General features: G+C 46.1%; 1 protein-coding gene across 4 annotated transcripts in view; it reads right to left on the bottom strand.

Moving 5' to 3' along the window:
• jarid2a (jumonji and AT-rich interaction domain containing 2a) overlaps positions 1-13,259 on the bottom strand; it is a 128,947-nt gene that overhangs the window by 85,881 nt on the left and 29,807 nt on the right. For all 4 annotated transcript variants that reach the window (XM_071395885.1, XM_071395887.1, XM_071395886.1 and 1 more), the window contains exons 2-3: positions 8,571-8,700; positions 1,736-1,880 (exon numbers count right to left, since the gene is read on the bottom strand). In XM_071395885.1, the coding sequence (XP_071251986.1) occupies positions 1,736-1,880; positions 8,571-8,700 (275 nt within the window). The remainder of the gene's footprint in view (positions 1-1,735; positions 1,881-8,570; positions 8,701-13,259) is intronic.

The following is a 13,259-nucleotide window of genomic DNA, read 5'->3' as shown; positions in this document are numbered from 1 at the left end:
GATAAGCTCTCTTTCTCTCTCTCTGTCTCTCTGTCTCTCTCTCTTCAGTTGATAAGCTCTCTCTCTCTCTCTCTCTCTCTGTCTCTCTGTCTCTCTCTCTTCAGTTGATAAGCTCTCTCTCTGTCTCTCTCTCTCTCTCTGTCTCTCTGTCTCTCTCTCTTCAGTTGATAAGCTCTCTCTCTCTCTCTCTCTGTCTCTCTGTCTCTCTCTTCAGTTGATAAGCTCTATCTCTGTCTCTCTCTCTCTCTCTCTTCAGTTGAAAAGCTCTCTCTCTCTCTTCAGTTGAAGAGCTCTCTCTCGCGGGCCGGGCGCAGTGCGCGCTGACCAGGTCGCTAGGTGTACGGTGTTTCCTCCGACACATTGGTGCGGCTGGCTTCCGGGTTGGATGCGCGCTGTGTTAAGAACAAGTGCGGCTTGGTTGGGTTGTGTTTCGGAGGACGCATGGCTCTCGACCTTCGTCTCTCCCGAGCCCATACGGGAGTTGCAGCGATGAGACAAGACAGTAACTACTAACAATTGGATACCACGAAATTGGGGAGAAAAAGGGGGTTAAAAAAATTTATATTATTTTTTAAAAAGAAAAAAAGAAAAGCTCTCTCTCTCTCTCTGCCTTCAGTGGATAAGCTCTCTCTCTCTTTTCAGTTGATAAGCTCTCTCTCTCTTCAGTTGATAAGCTCTCTCTCTCTCTTCAGTTGATACGCGCTCTCTCTCTTCAGTTGATAAGCTCTCTCTCTCTCTCTTCAGTTGATAAGCTCTCTCTCTCTCTTCAGTTGATAAGCTCTCTCTCTCTCTTCAATTGATAAGCTCTCTCTCTCTCTTCAGTTGATAAGCTCTCTCTCTCTCTTCAGTTGATAAGCTCTCTCTCTCTTCAGTTGATAAGCTCTCTCTCTCTCTTCAGTTGATAAGCTCTCTCTCTCTTCAGTTGATAAGCTCTCTCTCTCTCTTCAGTTGATAAGCTCTCTCTCTCTCTTCAGTTGATAAGCTCTCTCTCTCTCTTCAGTTGATAAGCTCTCTCTCTCTCTTCAGTTGATAAGCTCTCTCTCTCTCTTCAGTTGATAAGCTCTCTCTCTAAGTGTGATCTCAGCATCTCCTTCCTGACTAAATTAGGTCAATACTACCCCCAGAGCTCTGGTAAAAAGTAGTGCACTATGCAGGGAATAGGGTGCCATTTGAAACACAGACACTGTCTTTTGGTGGGCTTTGTTTTCAGCACCACAGAAACACAGACTGTCACAAACACTGCCTGTTGTTTTAGATGTTTTTGAATATGATAAAAACAGTTGTAAAAACATTGGTAGTTGTTTTATTAGATTTGGACTTGGCAGAGTGGAGCAACAGGACAGTTGGCTGTCACACAGCCCGGTCTGATTGGCTGCCAATAGGAGACAGCCGGTGGACAGCAGGAGGACAGTACACTACACAACGTCCCTTCTTACCAGCCCCTCCCTGGTCCGAACAGTAACACAGTGCCCAGACCACAACAGTCCAATCCTCCTGTTCTCGTACACACTCAGATCACAACACTATAACATATTGCTGTTCTGAGTAAAACAAGCTTTTATTTGGGGTTCTGATAGGGTAAGACGGTTGAACTAAGCTTATGAGGCATTTATAACTTATATTATTCAAGAATCAATAAATATATATCATTCATGTAAGGCCAAAAATATATGTACCAATCCCAGATTGCCCATTTAACACAGTTTAACCACATTGTAATACAGGGAGGGGTCACCTCTTTCTGACTGGATCGTCCCCTGAATACTCGCTGCTGCCATCGTTGCTTTGAGACGAGCAGCGTGTGCACTCAGCTTTACCGTTTACTGCCGGTATCCCTGCCTTTGGTCCTGACCGGCAGCCATGGCTGTGTGGGAAAGAGCCTGTTGGTCAGGGAGAGGGACATCAATTACAATCAACACTAACTGACATGTCAAAGGTGCAGAATCAAATTCAGTAGCTAGGCCTACAGCCATTTAACTTTGTTTTTAAAAGATAAAGTAGGAAAGTGTCAGGGGTGGGATCAATCCCATGTCGCACACGGCCGTTTCACTTTGTAACGATGCAAAGTTATATTCCATGACGCAAAAGCATTATCCCAAACCATCAGGCAATCTGGCTTGGCAAGAAGACAGTCTTTCAACATTCTCAAATGTGTTTCTGTTCATTCTGACCAGACAGATGGTGTTACTGAATGTGATTATTGTTTAACATCTTTTTTATCAGTACCAATACCAATTAAACATTTCTGATATTCTTTTTAAGCACTTGTTTGCTATACTTGGCTGATGCATTTACTACTGTAATAATACTGTCTATAGCCAGCAAACTATCCAAGTTGAACAAAACCAAAAGCCCTGTCATTGTTCATCATTGTTCTAAGTCAAGGGTTGGCAAACTTTTTGGCTTGAGGGCCACATCGGGATTTCGAAATTCAACGGAGGGACACATTTTTTGGGGGACCAATTGTTTGTTAAAATCAATTTGCGGGGGCCTCCCAAGTCTAAGGCGTCACTACAGACCCAGGTTCTATCCCAGGCCGGTCGTGACTGGGAGACCCATGAGGCGGCGCACAATTGGCCCTGCATCGTCCGGGTTAGGAGAGGGTTTGGCAGGCCGGGATTTCCTTGTCCCATCGCGCTCTAGCGACTCCTGTGTCAGGCCAGACGCATGCACGCTGACATGGTCGCCAGGTGTATGGAGTTTCCTCCGACTCATTGGTGCTGCTGGCTTCCGGGTTAAGCAGGCATTGTGTCAAGTAGCAGTGCGGCTTGGCTGGGTCATGTTTTGGAGGACGCACGGCTCTCGACCTTCGCCTCTACCGAGTCCGTACAGGAGTTGCAGCGATGGGACAAGACTGTAACTACCAAACTGGACACAACGAAATTATGGAGAAAAAAGGGGGCCGGATTGAAGTGCCCGTGGGCCGTACTTTGCCCCCCCCCCCTTGTTCTAAGTTGTTGATCGTTGTTGAGGACATAAATACAAGCAGCGAGCACAGAAACAGTGTTCTAAGTTGTTGATCGTTGTTGATCGTTGTTGATCGTTGTTGATCGTTGTTGAGGACATAAATACATGCAGCGAGCACAGAAACAGTGTTCTAAGTTGTTGATCGTTGTTGATCGTTGTTGAGGACATAAATACATGCAGCGAGCACAGAAACAGTGTTCTAAGTTGTTGATCGTTGTTGATCGTTGTTGAGGACATAAATACATGCAGCGAGCACAGAAACAGTGTTCTAAGTTGTTGATCGTTGTTGATCGTTGATCGTTGTTGATCGTTGATCGTTGTTGATCGTTGATCGTTGTTGATCGTTGTTGAGGACATAAATACAAGCAGCGAGCACAGAAACAGTGTTCTAAGTTGTTGATCGTTGTTGATCGTTGATCGTTGTTGATCGTTGATCGTTGTTGATCGTTGATCGTTGTTGATCGTTGATCGTTGTTGATCGTTGTTGAGGACATAAATACATGCAGCGAGCACAGAAACAGTGTTCTAAGTTGTTGATCGTTGTTGATCGTTGATCGTTGTTGATCGTTGATCGTTGTTGATCGTTGATCGTTGATCGTTGTTGATCGTTGTTGAGGACATAAATACAAGCAGCGAGCACAGAAACAGAAGTCGTCTGTCGGTGTTGCTGTACTTGGGTCGGCTCAAAGTGTCTGTGTCCCAAATGGCACCCTATTCCATATTTAGTGCAAGGCCAATATGTCTCTGGTAAAAAGTAGCGCACTATATAGGGCATAGGGTGCCATTTGTCAGGGAATGGCACGTTCCTGTACCAGAACACCAGGTACAGCTGGTGATTTGCCTGCGGTCCCATTGATAATGAACTGAGGGACACTGAGCTGAATGTTAGAGCGTTTCAATGCTGTAAGATTGACAATCAGACTGATTCTGTCTGTGCGTGTGCGTGTGTGTGTGTGTGTGCGTGCGTGCATGCATGCATGTGTCTCTCTCTACATGTGTGTGCATGTGTGTGTATGTGTGTGCACGTGCCAGTGTATGTTTGTGTGTGTGCGCAAGGTCTGCGTGTGTGTGTGTGCGCGCGTGTGTGTGTGTACATGTGTGTGTAGGTGAGCCCATTAGAGAGAAATTAATCAGACAGGAAGTCCACAGTAAAAGCCACAGAATGGGGCATTATCCAAGACATAATGTACTTTACTAATAGATAGTCACTGTAATCATGGCAGAATTATAATATTCCTAATGGCCCATTGAACTAGAGAAATAACTGAAATTAGCACTGCACTCGTGTAACACTGGCAATGGGGATCTTGCATAGCTTTTATCCAGAGGATGAATAATGTTTGCATGCCGGTAGTGACTGAGATTTAGTGTTCATCAGTTTATTATGTCTGACAGTTTGTTGACTATGTTTGATTATTTTTATTTAACCTTTATTTAAATAGGCAAGTCAGTTAAGAACAAATTCTTATTTACAATGACGGCCTACCCTGGTGAAAACACGGACGACGCTGTGCACCGCCCTATGGGATTCCCAATCACGGTCGGTTGTGATACAGCCTGGATTCGAACCAGGGTGTCTGTAGTGAAGCCTCAAATCATTCTTCTATCTGTGGTGTAAAGGAGCATGCTTCTGTGGCACAGTCGATGGTGCTCTGGGCTTCAGGCCAGAAGGTTGAGGGTTCAAGCTGCACTCCCCTGCCTGTTTCATTTATTTGGTGTTACTGTACCAATTATTGGCATAATCAATCAAATGTATTTATGAAGACCTTTTTAACATCAGCAGATGTCACAAAGTGTTATACAGAAACCCAGCCTAAAACCCCAAACAGCAAGCAATGCAGATGTAGAAGCACGGTGGCTAGGAAAAACTCCCTAGAAAGGCAGGAACCTAGGAAGAAACCTAGAGAGGAACCAGGCTCTGAGGGGTGGCCAGTCCTCTTCTGGCTGTGCCGGGCGGAGATTAGAAGAGTACAAGTGGATGAGTACAAATGAATAGTGCACATAGGAAAGAGGGAAAAGGAGGAAGTGATTTATACACAAATCTAATCTAGTCTGCCTTGAGAATTAATCTGAAACATTTGCACTTCTTGAGAATTAAAAAAATATATATTTTAGATATTAGATATTTGTGTGAAAATGGGATATTTTCTGTGCAGGAATGCCATGCGTTGTCTCTTAGCGGTGTTAAGAGAAACACATTAAACCCAGAGGTAATAATATCTCCATGCATAGGGAGAATCCTGCTGAGGTTCAGAAGTGGCCTGGAGTGGCACCGTGGAGAGGCTGAGCACTTCCATATCCTGACTCAAATGCCAATCAGTCACAAACATCAGAAGAGAATCTGAACAGAAAGTGAACAAAGAGAAAAAGAGGGAGGCATCCAAAATGGCACACTCTTCCCTACATAGTGCACTACTTTGGACCAGGGCCCCTAGGGAAAAGGGCCTAAATAGAGAAAAGGATGCCATTTGGGATGCATACAGGGAAAAGAGGAATTCCCCTCCCAACTTGTCACTGTGGGTAAACAGCCAGAGAAGACATGTTACTGTAGAGAAGAGAAGCCAAAATGGAAGCATCTACTTGTGTTTGCAGCGTTCACTTCCTGCTCCATTTGTGTTATTCCCAGATGAGTGTATCTGATCTTTAGAGCCTGTCTGAATAGCATGATGCTTTTCCTACAGTTCGTTTGTGTCTAGGTGTGCATTCCAAACGGCACCCTGTTCCTTTTATTAGTGAACCAGGACTCTACGGGCCGTGGTCAAAAGTACTGCACTACATATGGGGAATAGGGCTCCATTTGAGATGCATCCTAAGCGTTTAGAGCCTGTCTGACTCTGAATGCGTTGGTGTTTGGTTAGAAAGGATGAATCATTTCATCTTCGCTTTCGCATAAAACAGTTTAAAGGCTTTCTCCTGCCTGCTTAGAATACTCTATATCCATCCATCTGTGGTGTTGATCTGGACAGGCCAGGTCATCTGGTGTTGATCTGGACAGGCCAGGTCATCTGGTGTTTATCTGGACAGGCCAGGTCATCTGGTGTTTATCTGGATAGGCCAGGTCCTGTGGTGTTGATCTGGACAGGCCAGGTCATCTGGTGTTTATCTGGACAGGCCAGGTCATCTGGTGTTTATCTGGACAGGGCAGGTCCTGTGGTGTTTATCTGGATAGGCCAGGTCATCTGGTGTTTATCTGGACAGGGCAGGTCATCTGGTGTTTATCTGGATAGGGCAGGTCCTGTGGTGTTTATCTGGATAGGCCAGGTCATCTGGTGTTTATCTGGATAGGGCAGGTCATCTGGTGTTTATCTGGACAGGGCAGGTCATCTGGTGTTTATCTGGATAGGGCAGGTCATCTGGTGTTTATCTATATAGGGCAGGTCCTGAGGTGTTTATCTGGATAGGCCAGGTCCTGTGGTGTTTATCTGGATAGGGCAGGTCATCTGGTGTTTATCTGGACAGGGCAGGTCATCTGGTGTTTATCTGGATAGGGCAGGTCATCTGGTGTTTATCTGGATAGGGCAGGTCCTGAGGTGTTTATCTGGATAGGCCAGGTCCTGTGGTGTTTATCTAGATAGGGCAGGTCCTGAGGTGTTTATCTGGATAGGGCAGGTCATCTGGTGTTTATCTGGATAGGGCAGGTCCTGTGGTGTTTATCTGGATAGGGCAGGTCCTGTGGTGTTTATCTGGACAGGGCAGGTCCTGTGGTGTTTATCTGGATAGGGCAGGTCATCTGGTGTTTATCTGGACAGGGCAGGTCATCTGGTGTTTATCTGGATAGGGCAGGTCATCTGGTGTTTATCTGGATAGGGCAGGTCCTGTGGTGTTTATCTGGATAGGCCAGGTCCTGTGGTGTTTATCTGGATAGGCCAGGTCCTGTGGTGTTTATCTGGATAGGGCAGGTCCTGAGGTGTTTATCTGGATAGGGCAGGTCATCTGGTGTTTATCTGGATAGGGCAGGTCCTGTGGTGTTTATCTGGATAGGGCAGGTCCTGTGGTGTTTATCTGGATAGGGCAGGTCCTGTGGTGTTTATCTGGATAGGCCAGGTCATCTGGTGTTTATCTGGATAGGGCAGGTCCTGTGGTGTTTATCTGGATAGGGCAGGTCCTGTGGTGTTTATCTGGATAGGCCAGGTCCTGTGGTGTTTATCTGGATAGGGCAGGTCATCTGGTGTTTATCTGGACAGGGCAGGTCATCTGGTGTTTATCTGGATAGGGCAGGTCATCTGGTGTTTATCTGGATAGGGTAGGTCCTGAGGTGTTTATCTGGATAGGCCAGGTCCTGTGGTGTTTATCTGGATAGGGCAGGTCCTGAGGTGTTTATCTGGATAGGGCAGGTCATCTGGTGTTTATCTGGATAGGGCAGGTCCTGTGGTGTTTATCTGGATAGGGCAGGTCATCTGGTGTTTATCTGGATAGGGCAGGTCCTGTGGTGTTTATCTGGATAGGGCAGGTCCTGTGGTGTTTATCTGGATAGGCCAGGTCCTGTGGTGTTTATCTGAATAGGGCAGGTCATCTGGTGTTTATCTGGATAGGGCAGGTCATCTGGTGTTTATCTGGATAGGGCAGGTCCTGTGGTGTTTATCTGGATAGGCCAGGTCCTGTGGTGTTTATCTGGATAGGGCAGGTCATCTGGTGTTTATCTGGATAGGGCAGGTCCTGTGGTGTTTATCTGGATAGGGCAGGTCCTGTGGTGTTTATCTGGATAGGCCAGGTCCTGTGGTGTTTATCTGAATAGGGCAGGTCATCTGGTGTTTATCTGGATAGGGCAGGTCATCTGGTGTTTATCTGGATAGGGCAGGTCATCTGGTGTTTATCTGGATAGGCCAGGTCCTGTGGTGTTTATCTGGATAGGGCAGGTCCTGTGGTGTTGACCTGGATAGGGCAGGTCCTGTGGTGTTTATCTGGATAGGGCAGGTCCTGTGGTGTTGACCTGGATAGGGCAGGTCCTGTGGTGTTTATCTGGATAGGCCAGGTCATCTGGTGTTTATCTGGATAGGGCAGGTCCTGTGGTGTTTATCTGGATAGGGCAGGTCCTGTGGTGTTTATCTGGATAGGCCAGGTCCTGTGGTGTTTATCTGGATAGGGCAGGTCCTGTGGTGTTTATCTGGATAGGGCAGGTCATCTGGATAGGCCAGGTTGGAAAATTATAATATTGTACTATATGAACAGGGGGCTATTTCACAAGAAGGTATAACATGATATTTGTGAATACCAAAATGAACCTATTCTTTCTCACTTCTTATGGTAAGAAATTCTAGCCTCATGAAACCAGACTAACCGCTGCGCTCACGTTTCGTTAAGTGAAACAGAATTTGATCTCACGAGGTCTGGCTGGTTTGATGAGACTAAAGAAACTAACTGTGCTGGAGAACCATTTAGTAACAAGTATGCTGTGGATGTGGTAGAAAGAGAAACGGTCAACACAATTGTCATTTCTAAGGCCATGCAGGCTATTGTTGAAGGCCCACTGACAATGGCTTCCTCCCAAATGGAACCCTATTCTCCCATAGGGCTCTGGTCAAAAGTAGTGCACTACATAGGGAATAGGGTGCCACTTGGGATGTAGCCATTGTGACAATAACAGCTACAGGCGAGAGACTCACCGTTGATGTTACCTGTGCCGAGGCCATCTGTCACCTTGTTCCTCTGGGTGTTCTTAAACTCCTTCAGAGAAAGGTAGAGCACCTTCCTCACCTCGCGCTCCTCTAACCACGGGATACCATCGCTGTCGTCCTGAGAATGGAAGGGGGACAGACAGGGTTAACGATGTCCGCTTATTGTAGCAAACGCCAAGGTCTCAGAGAGGAAAGAACATCATAACTGTTTTCACAACTTGTATCTGTCCCAAACTGGCACCCTGTTCCTTATATAGTGCACTACTTATCCCCATAGGCCCTGGTTAAAGGTAGTGCACTATATAGGGAATAGGGCGCCATATTGGGCTGAAACCTTTTTCATTCAGTGAATGGAACTGATGTTTTCTGACACTGAGATGTGAGCCTAACACACACACACACACACACACACACACACACACACACACACACACACACACACACACACACACACACACACACACACACACACACACACACACACACACACACACACACACACACACACACACACACACACACACACACACACACAGCAGCTGGGCCAGGTAAGAGCCAACAATTAGTCATATAATATAATGGTTTCATTTGTTCTTTTCAAAGCAAGTCCTGCAGGCTCTAGTTTTATCTTATCTTGATTATTGTCCAGTGCTGCTAGGAAAGACCTAGTTAAGCTGCAGCTGGCCCAGAACAGAGCGACACGTCTTGCTCTTCACTGTAATCCGAGGGATAATATCCATACCACGCAGTCTCTCTTGGTTAAGAGTTGAGGAGAGACTGAATGCATCAATTCTTATTTTTCTAAGAAACATTCATGTGTTGAAAATTACAAATTGTTTGTATAGTCAATTTACACACAGCACTGACACACTTTTCAGTCCCCAAATCCAGAACAAGTTCAAGAAAGCGTACAGTATTATACAGAGCCATGATTGCATCCGTTCCATCTCATATTGCTCAAATGAACAGCAAACCTGGTTTAAAAAAACAGATATAGCAACACCTCACAACACCTCTCCTCTATTTGACCCAGATATTGTGTGTGTATCTACTGATATGTGACATTTTTAATGTATGTAGTTCTGTCGTTGAGCTGTTCTTGTCTGTTAATGTTCTGTATTATGTCATGTTTCATGTTCTGTGTGGACCCCTTTCTCAACAGCTAACAGGGATCCTAATAAAATACAAATACCAATACCTGTCACCTTGAGCTGAGCCTGTCCTACAGAGTAAGTCCCTTTCAGCTGTTGGGGCTGCGTCCCAAAAGTCAGCCTATTCCCTATATAGTGCACTACTTTTTTACCAAAGCTCTTTGGACCTTGGCTAAAAGTAGTGCACTATGTTGGGAATAGGCTACTATTTGGAACACAACCTTGCTCCACACATCTCCTCCCTTCGGACCTTAGATGTGGAAATTACCCAGAGAGCTTTTCAGGAACAAAGCATTGAAGCAATGCCCTGGGTAAGATGTATCGCAGGCAGTCGGGCAGCCTCCCTGTGTGTGACTACAGAGCTGGGCTACGTCCAAAATGGCACCCTGTTCCCTATATAGGGCCACTACTGACCCATAAAGCTCTGGTCAAAAGTAGTGCCCTTAAATGGTAATAGGGTGCCATTTGGGATGTAGTATCCCTCGTCTCACTTCTGGGTGTTTGTTCTATAAATCACAGGCTTTCATCTCTCAGCCTGCGTCCCAAATCACACCCAGGGCTCTGGTCTAAAGTAGTGCACTATGTAGGGAATAGGGTGCCATTTGGGATGCACTGACTCAGACAGACACAGTTTGAAATAGTATTTGTTCAGCTGGAGAGCACCTGGCTGAAATGTCTATGACACATCAAATCAAAGAGACTGGACAAAGCTGTTCAACGGGAAAACAAGGAACCAAACTGAACGTGGGGGGTTTTCTCTCTCTCTCTCAACTAGTCAACTTTCATCTCGGTACTGACAAAATGGAAATGAACCCAGAACCACATGTACAGTAATGCATGCATCATATAGACTAATGTGTCCTTCGGCCGTGTGTCGGTCTTGAGACTCAAGCCCCTTCAGTACAGTAGTAAGTCTAACTAGGCACCAGTCAAGGCCAGCCAGTCTATACTGTATAACATGTACAAACAGAGAGTCATTACAAACACTTGATATGAAAATGCTGTTGAACTTGAAATCATCTGTTAGAGAGTTAGCCGCAGGGTACGTGTCAGAGAGAGTTTCCAACAGGCTGAATTGTGTTGTTATAGCACATACTGCCTGTCGGTGAACTGTAGTGGGTGTATCCCAAATCGCACCCTATTCCCTATATAAGACACTACTGCTGACCGGGGACAATAGAGCTCTCTGGCTGCCATTTGGGACGCAGGCCACAGTGTTTGAACAGCATACATTCCTCCCCCAGAACAGAAGCTGTTCCTGTGTGGATCTCCCCTCTTCCTGTTCCTGTGTGGATCTCCCCTCTTCCTGTTCCTGTGTGGATCTCCCCTCTTCCTGTTCCTGTGTGGATCTCCCCTCTTCCTGTCCCTGTGTGGATCTCCCCTCTTCCTGTTCCTGTGTGGATATCCCCTCTTCCTGTTCCTGTGTGGATCTCCCCTCTTCCTGTTCCTGTGTGGATCTCCCCTCTTCCTGTTCCTGTGTGGATCTCCCCTCTTCCTGTTCCTGTGTGGATCTCCCCTCTTCCTGTTCCTGTGTGGATCTCCCCTCTTCCTGTTCCTGTGTGGATCTCCCCTCTTCCTGTTCCTGTGTGGATCTCCCCTCTTCCTGTTCCTGTGTGGATCTCCCCTGTTCCTGTGTGGATCTCCCCTCTTCCTGTTCCACATATGTAGGCTATTCCAGCTGAACCGCGTGACCCACATCTCTACACACACACACACACACACCGACATGCACGCACACACACACAAACAGACGTACACACATGCAGTCAAACACACACACACACACACGAACAGACGCGGTACACACACACACACTCACACCAAACACGGATGCACACACTCACAGGGAAAATCCCACATAGCACTGTGTCTAAAAATTCCTTTCACGTTTACTGCAGCAGTGCTGCTGCAGTGAAGGAGTTTCTTGGAGTGACGGAGCCGCGCCATGACGACCATGAATCAGAGTCACACACACACACACACACACACACACACACACACACACACACACACACACACACACACACACACACACACACACACACACACACACACACACACACACACACACACACACACACACACACAGCTAATAAAATAATAAAAACCCTTCTGGCCTTTAGCCAATAGGTCAAGTCCTTCCCAACACAGAGAGATAATAGCAGCCTACTGAATGTTACAGCAGAAATGAGTGGCTTACAGGACCATTACCAGGAGCTTCTTCAGGATTTTCTCTTATACGAGTGGGAGCGATCAAGATAGCCTAAAAAACACAATGCAATCTTCACATGTACAGTCGTGGCCAAAAGTTTTGAGAATGACACAAATATTATTTTTCACAAAGTTTGCTGCTTCAGTGTCTTTAGATATTTTTGTCAGATGTTACTATGGAATACTGAAGTATAATTACAAGCATTTCATAAGTGTCAAAGGCTTTTATTGACAATTACATGAAGTTGATGCAAAGAGTCAATATTTGCAGTGTTGACCCTTCTTTTTCAAGACCTCTGCAATCCGCCCTGGCATGCTGTCAAATAACTTCTGGGCCACATCCTGACTGATGGCAGCCCATTCTTGCATAATCAATGCTTGGAGTTTGTCAGAATTTGTGGGGTTTTGTTTGACCACCCGCCACTTGAGGATTAACCACAAGTCTTCAATGGAATTAAGTTCTGGGGGGTTTCCTGGCCATGGACCCAAAATATTGATGTTTTGTTCCGCGAGCCAATTAGTTCTCACTTTTGCATTATGGCAAGGTGCTCCATCATGCTGGAAAAGGCATTGTTCATCACCAAACTGTTCCTGGATGGTTGGGAGAAGTTGCTCTCGAAGGATGTGTTGGTACCATTCTTTATTCAGTGCTGTGTTCTTAGGCTGTTCTTAGGCTGAGAAGCAACCCCACACATGAATGGTCTCAGGATGCTTTACTATTGGCATGACACAGGACTGATGGTAGCACTCACCTTGTCTTCTCCGGACAAGCTTTTTTCCGGATGCCCCAAACAATCGGAAAGGGGATTCATCAGAGAAAATGACTTTACCCCAGTCCTCAGCAGTCCAATCCCTGTACCTTTTGCAGAATATCAGTCTGTCCCTGATGTTTTTCCTGGAGAGAAGTGGCTTCTTTGCTGCCGTGACACCAGGTCATCCTCCAAAAGTCTTCGCCTCACTGTGCGTGCAGATGCACTCACACCTGCCTGCTGCCATTCCTGAGCAAGCTGTACTGGTGGTGCCCCGATCCCGCAGCTGAATCAACTTTAGGAGACGGTCCTGGCGCTTGCTGGACTTTCTTGGGCGACCTGAAGCCTTTTTCACAACAATTGAACCGCTCTCCTTGATGTTCTTGATGATCCGATAAATGGTTGATTTAGGTGCAATCTTACTGGCAGCAATATCTTTGCTCGTGAAGCCCTTTTTGTGCAAAGCAATGATGACGGCACGTGTTTCCTTGCAGGTAACCATGGTTGACAGAGGAAGAACAATGATTCCAAGCACCACTCTCCTTTTGAAGCTTCCAGTCTGTTAT

This window comes from Salvelinus alpinus, chromosome 4 (assembly GCF_045679555.1).
Source record: "Salvelinus alpinus chromosome 4, SLU_Salpinus.1, whole genome shotgun sequence".
Taxonomy (NCBI): domain Eukaryota; kingdom Metazoa; phylum Chordata; class Actinopteri; order Salmoniformes; family Salmonidae; genus Salvelinus; species Salvelinus alpinus.
This window is presented reverse-complemented; position numbering and strand designations above follow the sequence as displayed.